The sequence below is a fragment of the Galeopterus variegatus genome, unplaced genomic scaffold (genome assembly GCF_000696425.1).
Source record: "Galeopterus variegatus unplaced genomic scaffold, G_variegatus-3.0.2 Scaffold3130, whole genome shotgun sequence".
Classification (NCBI taxonomy): domain Eukaryota; kingdom Metazoa; phylum Chordata; class Mammalia; order Dermoptera; family Cynocephalidae; genus Galeopterus; species Galeopterus variegatus.
Genome location: NW_007729241.1, coordinates 91871 through 107372, shown reverse-complemented (window position 1 = coordinate 107372; position 15502 = coordinate 91871). Strand labels below are relative to the sequence as shown.

Sequence of the window (15502 nt, the reverse complement as noted above, 5' to 3'; positions counted from 1 at the left end):
CACATTCTGCCATTAGTCAGACATAGTTACCCACCATTTCAACGAGGGTCATGCACCTCCTTGCTGAATGTGGGGCCTTCGGTGGTTTAATCTCAGTGAAGCTACGACACATAGCATTTACAGCACACTCAACGTTGAAGTCTCTCTGATACATACATATGAACATGCATACACGCTGAATGTGGGGACTTCGGTGGTTTAATCTCAGTGAAGCTACGACACGTAGCATTTACAGCACACTCAACGTTGAAGTCTCTCTGATACATACATATGAACATGCATACACCCAGCTAAATAAAATGGTCTCGAAAATTCCTGTTATTTTGCCAAGTATGGAAAAAAATTCTTTATGACATTTTACATCTGGAAATGGAATTAAATTCATGATGTGCTTTCCCCTTATAACTGTTCAGTTGCTATATGTGTTATTTCAGCTTTCCCAAAGCATTACTGTTATGTGGGATTTTATTTTCCACCTGTGGATGGAGGAAAGGGACATAGAGGCCATTAAAGTGACAGAGAAAACCAAGACAGACTTCTGGCCATGGTGGGCAACCAAGCTGGGAGTCCATATGGTAAGAAGAGATACACGGTAGTGTTTTTATACCCCAGCTAATTCTCCTCACCGACAAGGTGAATCTAACGAAACGATTTTGTCTAAGCCTCCATTAATTAGACCAGGCTAACAGCAAACAAACGGCTACTGCGATTTGTTTCTACCACTTTAACTTGGCACACATCATATTTTCAAACCAGATTTAACACCCAGATTCCTTTCTGTTAGAGGACTCCAGAGTCTCCAAAATTACCTTTAAACACCTACCCCACAAGCATGGATATTGTCGTATTATTTAAAGGAATTCCCAGAATTCGTAGCATGAGCTATTGTTTTATATTCCCTAAGGCTAAATGTTCTGTTCAGTTCAGCATCAAGTCCCAAACAGGAGAGCACAAAGTTGATCGCCATAGCGACAGATGTGCGACCAAGGGGGGAGGGACATTAATGACATACTCCTGAGAAGATCAGTCCTCAGGTATTCACTGAGCCTCCCAGGCACTGTGCCACATGCAATGGAGGCTTAGAGAAAGCACTTTCACAGCCTCAAGGAGCTGACCTGCAGCTAATGAACCACTACAAACACTAGACATAATCAGAAACTATCACTAGACAGTCCTGGATCACTGAGGACTAAACTGTGTGGCCACTGTGTACTCAAGGGGCCCAGAGGTGGAAAGAATCAGCCCAAACTGAAAGCAGTAACAGACATTTTCCTCAAGGAAGTGAGATTGGAGATAACCCTGAAACAACTGAAAAAAACTGAGTTATACAACCCAATTTCAGGTTACTGAGATGATTATTCTGGCGCTTTTTAAAAAAACTTCCAACTGGCATGTGTGGAAGAGTATACCCACGAGCCCTCTGCTGGAGTATTTTGGCAAATTTGGCTTTAGGGTGGACACTTTTAGAGCTTGCCTTTTAAATCCAGTTGACAATGTACAAAATTCAAGTGGCAATGTTTTTCAACCAGCTTTTCATGTCATTGGGGAGCCTGAGGCTCACGGTTCTGCTTTACGACACTGACTGTTCCTCCATCTCAGAGACCACTGACGCTTGCTACTTATACCCTACCTCCCTGTGCTCTGTTAGCTCCACTGCTTTTCCATCTCAAATGTATGCCAAGTGGGATGGCTACGGTCAAGGGCAGTATTTTACTAGCAAAAGCTTTGAGGGCCGCAGGGGAGCCATAACATAAAAGAACATTTATGCATTTCTTTGCTTAGCTCGGCCATTCTTGTCCACTAAACTCTGTCCCCAGGGACCTCCCAAATCACCTGTGGTCCATCAAAAACCTGGAGCACATAGGCCCCAGAAGCAGCTGAGGAATCTACACAGTCTTATTGCAGAACAAAAAAGCTTTGCTGTCCACCAAGTTCTGCATCTGACTGCTCTGGAATAGGGGGTTCACGGGTAGGTTTTGGGGCCCATGTTTGACTGCACTAAAGTATTTGAACACTGAGGCTTCATTTCCATTTAACTGAAGTCTGACATATCCTTCCCCAAAAGTTATTGAGGCAACTACTTGTTTTCACATCTCTCCCTTTTCTCCAACAAAGAGCTCAAAACACATTTACCATGTGAAGGGGTCAAAATTTTTATCACCCGGATTCTTGTCCCTATTCGAGACACCAAAAGCCAGGGGTGGGGGCAGCAGCAGTTTACAGATCAGAGAAAAGCTCAACGTAACCCCAGAAAGCCTTCCCCAAGCTTAAGGCATTAGACTGAGCAAATGATCCTCAGACTTTCAGAGGCTTTTTTTCTGACTCCAAATAGATGATTATTTTTTCTTGGATGACCTGGTTTGTTTGGCCACCAGATAATGGACTCACCTGTTGGTCAGAGAGGCCCTAAGTCAAGTGATTTTCATTATGGGCTCCCAGAGCTCCTGCTCAGTAGCACCGCAGATTTCAAATGGTGGATGAGATCACAGAGCAGCTGGAGNCTCTTGGCATCTTTCTCCCTCCCTGATGGTACCATCAGCCCTGCTTCCTCTTGCTAGTCAATATTAGTCACCCCAGTCAGTAAGGTATTTCTCTTCTCCGTTTATTTTAATGGCATTGGAAGTTCAATATGGCTAGGTTGCAACCTGAACCTCAAGTTCAATGTGTCGCTGGTAGAATTGTGTTGGGAACCCCGATCTCAGAATCTGCAGAGCCCAAGGCTATGAGCACAGCATCACTTGTGAGAGTGGCTTATTAAGTAAAAATATTGAGAAGCGTCATGCCCACTCCCACTCCTTGTTTCTTAGACCTATCATTTCCTTCTACAGGAGAAAGAACACCATATCATGCTCACAGGCGAACTACTTGTTTTCACATCTCTCCCTTTTCTCCAACAAAGAGCTCAAAACACATTTACCATGTGAAGGGGTCAAAATTTTTATCACCCGGATTCTTGTCCCTATTCGAGACACCAGAAGCCAGGGGTGGGGGCAGCAGCAGTTTACAGATCAGAGAAAAGCTCAACGTAACCCCAGAAAGCCTTCCCCAAGCTTAAGACATTAGACTGAGCAAATGATCCTCAGACTCTCAGAGGCTTTTTTTCTGACTCCAAATAGATGATTATTTTTTCTTGGATGACCTGGTTTGTTTCGCCACCAGATAATGGACTCACCTGTTGGTCAGAGAGGCCCTAAGTCAAGTGATTTTCATTATGGGCTCTAAAGCTCCTGCTCAGTAGCACCGCAGATTTCAAATGGTGGATGAGATCACAGAGCAGCTGGAGCCGCTCTCCAACCAAAAGATCTGAACTGAAGAAACCTGCAGGCAGCTGGCGCTGTATTAAATTTTTACCATTTGGAGTTAATTTAAACTCTTGTTTCCCTCTTCGGCGGGTGTGAGAGAAACATTCAAAGTTTTTTATTTAAGGAAAATAGATGGTGGTGCCATTAAAAAGTTTTATATAAGAGCTGAGGGTTTAAAAAAATCATAAGGGGTTGTGGGATGGATCTTGGCCCCGTTCCAAGACATGAGTAGCCAGTGCCCTTTGCTCTGGGATCGTTTAGTAAAACAGGCTAATGGCTAATGCCCAGCTGTGTGGACGAGGTGTCTTTGTCACAGACATTAATTTCCCCATGGTTCCCACGTGGTCGTCCTATAAGCACGTGGCAGTCACAGGCACTGGGCCGTTTGCATTATCAAACCGCCCCGTGGACATTGGTCAATTTGCACACGGTCTCGCTCCCCTCCTTCCTTTCTAATGGCTAATGCCCAGCTGTGTGGACGAGGTGTCTTTGTCACAGACATTAATTTCCCCATCGTTCCCGCGTGGTCGTCTTATAAGCATGTGGAAGTCACAGGCACTGGGCCGTTTGCATTATCAAACCGCCCCGTGGACATCGGTCAATTTGCACACGGTCTCGCTCCCCTCCTTCCTTTTGAGTGAGTGGATCTGTGCGTCCTCCATTCCCTTCTCCCACCACCATGCTTTCTTCTGGTCAGACAGACCTGCTACAGCTGTCCTCACAAAGCACCTACCCTTTCACTCATGCCCTTGAAATCGCCCTCCAGATGCCCTCCCAGCAGGCCCATCCCAGCTGTGTGCAACCTGGAACCAAGGCAGCACCAATGTGCCAACCCCCAGCCTGGCCCTGGAATGCCTTTTCTTTCTTTCATCAGAAATGCCAAGTGTCCTTCCATCTTTCTACCGGTGTCTTATCTCTAGAGGCCAAGGACAGCAGCACCTGCACATGTGTCTCGGGGTTCTCCCTAGCATAACTGTATAAATTAAAAAGGATGATTTGGGTGGAACTCATCTACACAGAAGGTCACTTAGAGGGTGAATTTGAGACACCCAAGAGTCTCTCAGAGAAGTTCAGCAAATGGCAGTAAGGATTTTTATCTTAATTACAAACAAGTTATAAGATGAAATGAGGGAGTTCATTAGAAATGATTTGGGGGCTGGAGATGTGCCAAGGCCGCCAGCTCCAGAACGCTCTTCACACTGATGGAAACCACCCTAGCCCTCTACAGTGATCACATCTTTTAAAAATAGGGTCCTTTTGAGGCAGAGAGTAAAAACTTGGCACCCAGGCCTCTAAGCTTCCCAATCTCAAGTAAAAGACTGCTGGCATTGGAGTCCTATCATAGATGATGCTGTGGAAAGCTCTGAATGCTGTTCAGAAGAGCATCCACACTTGTTATTATTAGAATTCTGGGTTTCATTTAGCTCCACATCATCCACCCTTGGCCACACCACTGAGTTCCAACAAGCATCACAAAAACAACAGGCACTTTTTGAGGTCCCACCTCTTTCAAGCAAGTCACCTGAAGACCACAGAGGAGCAGACCTCAGCTAGGTAAATCATTCATTTATTTTATTTTCTATATCTCCCACTAGGATGTAAGCCCCTTGAAGGTGAGATTTTATCTGCTTTGCTCCCTGCTGTATCTCTAGCACCTAAGGGAGTGCTGGGCACAAAGAATTTCCCCGGTAACACAGGTTGGGTGAGTGAGTAATTGAATGACTGCACCAGGACTTGGAGCGGACCCAGCCAGTTATTGCTTATTTGTGACAGTGAGTTAGCAATAAGCCCTAAATTGTCATCAACTTCTACAGGTTTTCAGAATTTGAATGTGGGAAATGACAATATGTCTGACTTCCTTTTTCCTAGCTGGGTTTCCTTCTGGATTTTACAACTGCCTTCTTTCCACCCACAGTGCAGTGAAATAAAGAATAGGGTCCATTATGTCTTAACAGGCCTGTCAGCTTAAACTGGACACAAATTTCTTTTCCTTTCCTTCAGTGAGCTGTTAATCTGGGTGTTTCACCTAATTGTTCTGCATGCATGATCCATGGATTTAGATATGAAGGTATTTCAAAAAATTCATGGAAAAGTAGAATTAAAAGATAATATAAATGTTTCCATGAACTTTTTGAAGTACCCTCATACTTTGGGGGCAAAGGACTCTCAGGCAGAGGGGCGAACACATGGAAAGGTTCTAAGAGAAATCAGTAATATGCGCATCATGAGCACTGGGCACATGGGAGCTTTGGGAGATGGGCTTAGCAGGAGAGTTGCCTGGGATGAGGATACTGAGTGGGTCCTCTCAGCCGGGCCTTTTAAACCTGAACATTGTGTCCGTGGACAGCAGATACTCATGACATGCTTTAAAAGATCACTCTGGCATTTGCGCTAAGGATGGATTAGACAAGGAAAAGAGAGAGGTCGGGGACAGACATGGATCTAACAGATCCTTAGGAGGAGGAGGTGATGCTTTAACAATGAAAGAGGAGGGAATAGATCAGGGAGTACTGAGTTCTCTTTTGAACATGTGCTCATTAGTCATCCAAGGGAAGATGCCCAGGAAGGAGTTAGAGCTATAGGTCTACACCTCCAGAGAAAAGTGAAGTCTGAGGATCTGGAACCAGGAATCATCTGGGAGCAGATGGCATTTAAAGCCCAGAGAGTGGAGAAGAGATCATGAAGAAAAGTCCTAAGTGTGCCAATCCCCGTTGTTAAGAGTTAACCCACATTAAGGATGTCTACTTGGTGTTAGATGGATTTCATTTCTTCAGATCAGGGGTTCATGGAACCCTAAGAGATGTTTCAAGAGGTCTGGGGACCCCTGAAATTTTAATTAAAACATTTGTTTAAATGTTTTGTTGGGCCAAAGACTATAACTTTTACCAGATTCTCAAAAAAGGGTTTAAAACCCATTGTGTTTTGATAAATATTTTTTATGTCCTATGACACTTAGGACTTGAACTGAATTAAAGAGAGGATTGGTTCAACCTCAAAAAATAAATTTTATATAACAATTGTGGACTTATTTGATCATTTTTGGAAAAAGAATCCAGATTCCACTAGTATTTTGAAGGTAGGGGAAGGAGGAGGGGTGAGAAAGGACGGAAAGTTTGGTTCATATTTCTAGTCTGTCCAGATCAAATCCCCACAAAAGAATCCTTCATATTAAATCTATGTTTGACCACATAACAAAAGTAGAACATTGAATTAATTATCTATATGATTTAAAGTAATTACCTTTGTAATTCCGAATGAGATATATGTTCCTAAGAGTTAACCTCCCTTCAAATCTCTCTCCCCACTACCATGATTACCTACTGTCTCTGGTTTTGTTTCATGTTCAGAACTTGATGCAAGTTTCTAACTTGATCATTACAGCACATAGTCAAGCTTTTCTTCATGATAGTCTTCTCCATGTGAGAGAGATTTCATCAAAGGTTATATTCTTAATATAATCTGATTATAGTATAAAAATTGCCAATTCTTTTGAGCATCAAAGGACACTATAAAAAAGTGAAAAGATAACCCATGGAATGGGGGGAAATATTTGCAAATCATATCTCTGATAAAGGCCCAGTATCCTGAATAGATAAAGAACTCTTACAACTCAACAAAGAAAAGACAAATAAACTAATTAAAACATGAGCAAAGAGTTATAATGGACATTTCTCCAAAGAAGATATACGAATGAATAATAAGAAGATGAAAAGACGTTCAACCTCATTAGTCATTAGGGACAGACATCAAAACCACAATAAGGTACCACTTCACACCCATGGGATGGCGAGAATTTTTCTTTTTAATGGAAAAATAACAAGTATTGGTGAGAAATTAGAGAAATTGAAGCCTTCATACCTTACTTGTGAGAATACAAAATGGTGCAGATGCTGTGGAAAACAGTTTGGTAGTCCTCAAAAAGTGAAAGATAGAGTTACCGTATGACCCAGAATATGTTCACCAAAAAATCTGTACCTGAATATTCACAGCAGCATTATTTATAATAGCCAAGAAAGTAGAAACAACCCAAGTATCCATTAACTGAATAATGGGTAAACAAAATGTGGTATATCCGTACAATGGAATATTATTCAGCCATAAAAAGGAATTAAGTATTCATATATGTTACAACGTGGCTGAACCTTGAAAACATTCTGCTAAGTGAAGTACCTAGACACAAAAGGCCACATATGGTATGATTCCGTTTACATGAAATTTCCAAAATACACAAACCCGTAGAGACAGAAGGTAGATGAGTGGTTGTTGGTGGCTGGGGAGAAACAGTAATTGGGAGACCTGGAGTTTTTTGGGGGGGGAGCTGATTGAAATATCGTGGAATTAGACAGTGGTAACCATTGCACTACAGTGTGAGTATACTAAAATCCACTGAATTGTACACTTTAAAATGGTTTCAATGGTAAATTGTGTGTTATATACATTTTATCTTAATAAAAAAATGCCAATTGATTTTAGCTCTATCCAGGAAATAAGAAGATCATAGAATCCACAAATCTTTCAAAAAATATTTTCCGGGGCCGGCCCGGTGGCGCACTGCTACAGTGCGCCGCTTGGGAAGCGCGGCAGCGCTTCCGCCCCGGGTTCGGATCCCACATACAGACCGGCCGCTCACTGGCTGAGCGAGATGCGGGAGCGACACCGAGGGTTGCGATCCCGTTGCCGGTCTCAGTCCGGTCCGGGCACGACACTGAGGGTTGCGATCCGTTGCCGGTCACGAAAAAAGACAAAAAAACAAACAAACAAACAAAAAAAAAATATTTTCCCTTCTCTTTATAAAAGTTGAGTATTTTCACATAGGATGATAATTCTTCATCTCTTAAACTCAGGCACAATGAACACCTTCCTTAATAAATAACCAAAGAAGTGGAAGAAATACCAGCATGCATTTGCTTTGTGAATATATTTCTAAAATTTGGGAGAAATAAAATGATGGGGCATTCTATTAGAAGCCTCTTCTCATTGATAAGAGAATCCCCAGATTTAAAACTCTTTGAAAGTGGTGGTAGAGAACAGGATCTCAAATGGCCAACTTCTTTTCTTGGCCTCTGTTTATTACAGAAGTGAGGCTTTGTTCACTGGGTACTTTGGAATTCTTGTGAATCCCACTCTTCTTGGGACAGAAATTATTTATGTTTCTATTTGGAATACTGAGGACAGTGAACTTCCACTATGCATGACATTCCTGTTTGGTCCCCAAGAAGGCTGATTTTTATTTCTATCTGTGTTCATATCATAAGCAGGGGAAAGATCTGTATGACAGAGAAGAGGCTTCGACTTGTTTAAGAGAGCATGGTAACAGTGTGAAATACTGTAACAAAAAATGTCCCTAGACATTTAGATTATTTGATAACCATGATGCAGTTAAACAAAAAATAACAACAAAAACAGGATTTTGCTTTTTTTTTTTTTTTTTTTTCAAAATAACTCTCGCTGGCCTCGTGCATGTCCATCTCCCCTATTAACTGTCGAATGGCTCTGTTCCTAAACATCCATCTGACTGCGGCCAAACCACAGAAACTCTCTAAATCACAGGCAGGACCAGCTCCATGATCTGTGGAGTCAGATGCAAAATGGAAAGGCGCCTCTCCCTGTTCAAATATTATTAGGAATTTCAAGAGGACAATAGCAAAGCATCAACCTAGTGGCTGCAGCATGTCGCACCCTCATGGTCTGGTGGAAGGAGTTTGATCAAACCGATTCTCCAGGCTGCTGGCTCCTCTTACTGTGATTAGGGGCAAGTTACTTAACCTCCCAGAACCTCACTTTCCTCAAATGAAACACGAAGCTAGTAATCCCCACCTCTCACGTTGCTGCGAGGATTTGTTTTTAAGTCTCAAGCTTGAATATGAGTGTTTAACATGTTTTTAATTTTTCGATGGAGAAGAGGGTGCCACGTATTTAGCTGGAGCATAAACGGCAGGAAAGCCATTTGGCGAATTAAATATGGGTCCTTCAAAGCGTAAGGAAGGGGCTCGCTTTCATCTCCAGCCTGATACACTTTGCCTCACTCTGTGTTTTTATTAGCTCGTCTCTTCGGTACATCAGTGGCAAGGGGGGTGAAACCGGTGGCAGATTTAACTGCCAGGCAGCTGGGTCACCATCCCATGGGTCTTGTTGTCAGGCTGCAATCTGAAAGTGACCGCGGCTGCTTGGGCTGCTGCCTTCCAAAGGCTCGGGGAGAGACCACTGAATAGTTAATCGAAAAAAATCTAATAAGAAAATAGCCAAAGAATATATACGCACAAACTCATAGAATAAATACAGTCAATAAACTTTTGAAAAGATGTCCAACCTCATCATTAATGAAATAAATGCAGGCTAAAATCAGTAAGCTACTATTTATCACCCATCAGATTATCAAACATTTAAAACATAAATAGCATTTAGTGCTGGTGAAGATGTGGGAAAATGAGCAGTGTCATACACTGTTGGTGGCAGCTGGATTTAGTAAATTCTTTCAGAGGACAGTTGGCAGAATCTATCAAAATTCTTAACTTTCTGACACCACACATTTTGACTTCTAAGATTCCATGATACAGGATCCTCACACCCATGCACAGAGATGGATGTGCTAAGGGATCACTGCAGCTTCACTTATAATTAAAATTTTAAAACAACCTAAATGTCTATAAATAGGAAATAGTTAAGGGGGAAGAAAGCTAGCGCCACAGTTTATACTGTGATTCTACGCAGGAGGGAAGAAGTTTCTGCATGTACATGCATATGTCTCTGTATGTCTACAAGTTGACAGTAAGGCCTAGAAGAATCATATGCACTGATCACAGTGGCCACCCCTAAGGAGTGGACAGAGATTGAAGGTAGTATCTAACACAAACTTTGATTTTTTTTTTAAAGTAAGGGTAATTTTATTTTGGCAGCTGACCGGTATGGGGATCCGAACCTGTGACTTTGGTGTTATAAGGCTGCACTCTAACGAAGTGAGCTAACCAGCCAGCCCAGGGATAGTTTTAAAAAGAAGGAAATGAATGGACAAAGACTTTGATGTCAGACAGTTCTGAGTTAAAATCTTGGCTCTGCCATTTACCTTTTGGGTGGCTTGAAACAAACAACTTCCCTGAATCTCAGTATCGTCGCCTATAAAACAGGAATAACAGTCCCTCCTGCACAGGGGTTCTGGGAAGATGGAGTGGTGTTATGAAGGAAAAGGGCTGACACTTAGGAGGTGCCCAATAAATGATAGCAGTCGTAATATTTATGACTGGGCATACTCACGTAGCACACGGTTTTTTGGTCCTTTTCATACTCAGCAAAGGAAAAGAATTAAAATTGCAGCCTGGGAGACCGCTGAAGCCAGGGGTAGGGGACAGGTGAGGTTATTTGAAAGGCAAAGTGTGGAGAAAGAGGAGGGAGCTGGATTCCCAGTTCTAAGGAATCTATTTCTGGGTGGAGGGGGAAGATCCTCCAGCCTGAGGTTAGAGGCAACTCAGAAGCATCCAGCAAACTGTGTAGCTGAGACAAGATGAGAGATGTTGATGTCTAAAGGAAAGGACACCTCTGGAAATTCAGTTATATTTTTAAAGAACTAGAAACGCAGTCATGCAGCAGTGGGGGACGGGAAGGAGATAACAAGGATTAGACTCACCACCTGCCAGACCCTGCCTTTGTTGTTATTATCTCCTTTCATCTTCCCCAAAACCCTGTGGTGTTAATATTATTAATCCCATTTTATAGATGAGGAAACTGAGGCTCAGAGAGGTTAAGTCACCTGTTCCAGGTCATGCCAGAACCAGAATATGTATCTCAAGACTGATTTCTTTGGAAGAGACCATTAGGCCTCTGTGAGAGTTTCCCTCCCTTCCAGGACACAGTTTCTATAGAATATTTGAGTTGTTAAAACTATTTGCATTCAGCAGGTCTTTATTAAGTGCCTATTACGTGCTAGGCACTGGGGACTTCTTTAGTCTTCTCCAAACCAGAACAGTCTCCCCACCTCATTCTATTCTCCCTGACCTTGAGCCAAACAGATGAAAATCCCTGCCCTTCTGGAGATTACATTCAGATTTTATTTGTCAAGAGTTTACGACACTGCCAACACACCATATAAGTGGGTAACCTACAATCTGAATCATACATGGTAAAATGTTCATCCCATACAATATTTTTCTGCTAGCTTTCTACCATTGCTAGTAAGTAGTATATGCTCAGATGAGGCCAGTTAACTTTAATTTTGATCTAAGCCCAACCCTCCAAAGTTAAATGGAATTGATTTTGGAGGTCTTTATCATTTTGATAATTTAGCTCACAGCAATAATCTAGCAGCTGAGTAGTTCAAAGCTAAAGGTGATTTTTAGCCATAGATAGAGAACATTAACCAGGACACAGGAGTTCAATCAGTTTGGCTCTAATCACTCACACTCTAACCTAAGTTCTTAGAACCAGGATATAGTAGAAAGAACAAAGAAACAAAAGACAAAGAACTATAGTATATAAAGAGCTCACACAAATCAATAAGAAAAAAATCTAATAAGAAAATAGCCAAAGAATATATACGCACAAACTCATAGAATAAATACAGTCAATAAACTTTTGAAAAGATGTCCAACCTCATCATTAATGAAATAAATGCAGGCTAAAATCAGTAAGCTACTATTTATCACCCATCAGATTATCAAACATTTAAAACATAAATAGCATTTAGTGCTGGTGAAGATGTGGGAAAATGAGCAGTGTCATACACTGTTGGTGGCAGCTGGATTTAGTAAATTCTTTCAGAGGACAGTTGGCAGAATCTATCAAAATTCTTAACTTTCTGACACCACACATTTTGACTTCTAAGATTCCATGATACAGGATCCTCACACCCATGCACAGAGATGGATGTGCTAAGGGATCACTGCAGCTTCACTTATAATTAAAATTTTAAAACAACCTAAATGTCTATAAATAGGAAATAGTTAAGGGGGAAGAAAGCTAGCGCCACAGTTTATACTGTGATTCTACGCAGGAGGGAAGAAGTTTCTGCATGTACATGCATATGTCTCTGTATGTCTACAAGTTGACAGTAAGGCCTAGAAGAATCATATGCACTGATCACAGTGGCCACCCCTAAGGAGTGGACAGAGATTGAAGGTAGTATCTAACACAAACTTTGATTTTTTTTTTAAAGTAAGGGTAATTTTATTTTGGCAGCTGACCGGTATGGGGATCCGAACCTGTGACTTTGGTGTTATAAGGCTGCACTCTAACGAAGTGAGCTAACCAGCCAGCCCTGGAGGGCAATTTTTTCTTGGCACGTAATAATTGTACATATTTATGGGGTACTTTGTGATATTTTGATACATGTAGACAATGTGTAATGATCAAATCAGGTTAATTAACATACCCGTCATCTCTAACATTTATCATTTTTTTGTGTTGGGAACATTCAGAACCCTCTGTTCTAGCTAACTGCAAATATACCATAAATTGTTGTTCACTGGAGTCACCCTACAGCGCTACAGAGAGGCCACCAGATCTCACTCCTCCTATCAGCTGTGGGGCCATTATGATATAAAATAAGGGTTATGTGAATGAAAGCACAGCAGTACCCCAGTCGATCTGATAATCAAGACGGCAACTAAGTGACTAATGAGTGGGTGGTGCGGACAGCATGGATCTGCTGGAAAAGGGATGATTCACTTCCCGGGGCAGGACAGAGCAGGATGGTGCAAGATCTCATCGTGCTACTTAGAATGGGGCGCAGCTCAATATGTATAAATTGTTTACTTCTGGGATTTTCCATTTAATATTTTCAGAGTGCAATTGACCACAGATAACTGAAACCGCAGAGCGGGAAACCGTGGATAAGGGGGGACTACTGTATGTGGATGATGTGCTGGTGAGCAATGCAAAACTGATACTGTGGCTTTGTTAGAAGTCCTTGCCTCACAGGGGCTGAAGACCTCACCAGACAAGTTGCAATACTGCCAAACTTAGGCAGCATATTTAGAGCACTTTTCACCAAAGGCCACAAGTATTATAATCTAGGAGTTAGCCAGTTTTACAGATAAAATGACCTACAACAAAAATAAAAAAGAATTCAGACAATTTGGGGACTAGCAGGATATTTTCCACAGTGGATTCCATCTTTTCCAGAGCAGGTAAAACCTCTGATGGAGAAATTGCATGACACTCCAGACCCTCTGACTTGATCCCTAGAATCCTTAGGGATCCCTAGAGGCTTCTGAATTATATCTTCTCTTCCCAAGCTGCAAGGATTCCAAATGATGATCTGCCACATGATTTGCCATGAAAATAAAGGCACTGGTAGCAGAACTTAATTCAAAAGTTGGCATTAGACTCTAGACCAATAGCACAGTTCCCAGTTCTGTAGATGCCTCTGAGCTGTGGCAGGAGCACCATAGTCATTGAAAGGGCCCACACCCTTACTTCAGGTCCTGTAGAGGTAAAAAACCAAACTGTTTTCTGACTCTCACGCTCACCACTTAGCACATCTCTTCACTTCTGACACCACACGTCCCACACTAAGCAATTCTGCAGAAGCCACCAACTGGATGTCCTTCTCAATTCTGACACTGTCTACCTGGGGATAGCATCAGATCCCACAGGTTAAGGGCTCAGCTCCACAAGACAGCCCCCACCCCCCAATTCAGACACAAATCATAAGTAGTAAGTTGTCACCTGGATTTCTGACTGACTGGCTATAAATCAGGGCTCCCACTACCCTGATTTGATTAATTTGCTAGAATGGCTCACAGGGCTCAAGGAAATATTTACTTATATTTGCTGGTTTCTTATATTAATAGATGATATTATAAAGGATGTAGATGAACAGCCAGATGGAAGAGACAGATGCCTATGGCATGGACGCGGAGCTCTCAGTGCCTGCCACCTTCCAGGTACCTCCAGAAGCTCTTCTGCAGCAATCTAGAAGCTCTTCAAACACTGTCCTTTTTGTTTGTTTGTTTGTTTGTTTGGCAGCTGGCCAGTACAGGGATCTGAACCATCGACCTTGGTGTTACAACACTGCACTGTCACCAACTGAGCTAATCAGCAGCCCCTTTTGGGTTTTATGGATGCTTCATTACTTCAACATGACTGATAAATCACTGGCCATTGGGGATCAACTCGACCTTCAGCCCTTCTCTGCTCCCCCATGCTGGGGGGTGGAGCTGAAAGTTCCAACCCTCTAATCACAAGGTTGGTTACCCTGGCAATCAGCCCCCATCCTGGCGGGGGGGCTTATCCTTATCCTTATCCAGGGGGGTCCATCCTTAGGGACCCCCTAACTGTCAGTCATTCATCAGCATACAAAAAGACACATCACTTCAGAGATTCCAAGGGTTTTAGGAGCTGGTATGCCAGAAACCAGGGACGAAGACTAAATATACATTTCTTCTTATAAATCACACAAGCAGGCCGGCCCGTGGCTCACTCGGTAGAGTGCGGTGCNAAAAATCCCAGGGTAGCTGAATATCAAGAACACGGTGGTTCCTGCGGTGGGCAGCTGTGTATGCACGCCATGGGCAGCCTGGGGGCTCAAAATCAAATCTCCAGCATGGGTTGGTGCCTCTCCCCGTGGGGCTTTGGCAGTGGAGGCAGAAAAGCCAAAACACTACAAAATGAAGAAACCCTCAGTGCCAGCAGATGAGGGTTATCATTTACAGTTACTGTTCATACTGTTAGTAGCATCAGTGAGTAATAGTTTTTAAGAAAAAAGGAAAAGAAAAGAGAAAGAGTGAGGAGAGAGAAAACAGGACGACTTATTTAACAGGAAAGATCTGCAGAGCCCCTTACCTGAAACCGTCTCATATCCCTTGGGTTTCCTGCTGTTTTCAAACAATTCTGATTGCACTTGAGGAAAAATTTTAAAAAGAATCTGTGAAGAGAAAGCAGTGTGTTACATTTTTCAGTAAACATTTTTTAAGGGAGTATATTTCTGCATTCTATCAGATTTGATTTGAAAGCAATTGTATTGCAGGTCTGGGGAATTTCAACCAGCCTGGCCCGTGAGGAGCACGGCTATCCCTCTGCAATTTGCAAATTTGGATGTTTTCAGTCCCAAGCCCAGCACCCCCTTCCCCATCACTGTGGGGGATGGTTACGTGGTTCACAAGCTGGGCTCTGGTTTGCACACCAGCCTGGAGTTTCTAGAGCACCCGCTCTGCAAAAAAAGGCTTTCAACACAGCAGTGACCCCTGCTGTACAGAATGTCTTGCTCC

General features: G+C 42.5%; 1 protein-coding gene across 1 annotated transcript in view; it reads right to left on the bottom strand.

The window, feature by feature from the left end:
- The window catches only part of LOC103599862 (transcription factor COE2-like), a 77532-nt gene extending 62372 nt beyond the window's left edge, over nt 1-15160 (bottom strand). Inside the window, exon 1 of the mRNA XM_008584041.1 lies at nt 15078-15160. Coding sequence (XP_008582263.1) covers nt 15078-15092 — 15 coding nt within the window. The 5' untranslated portion in view covers nt 15093-15160. The remainder of the gene's footprint in view (nt 1-15077) is intronic.
- Nucleotides 15161-15502: the final 342 nt, after the last annotated feature.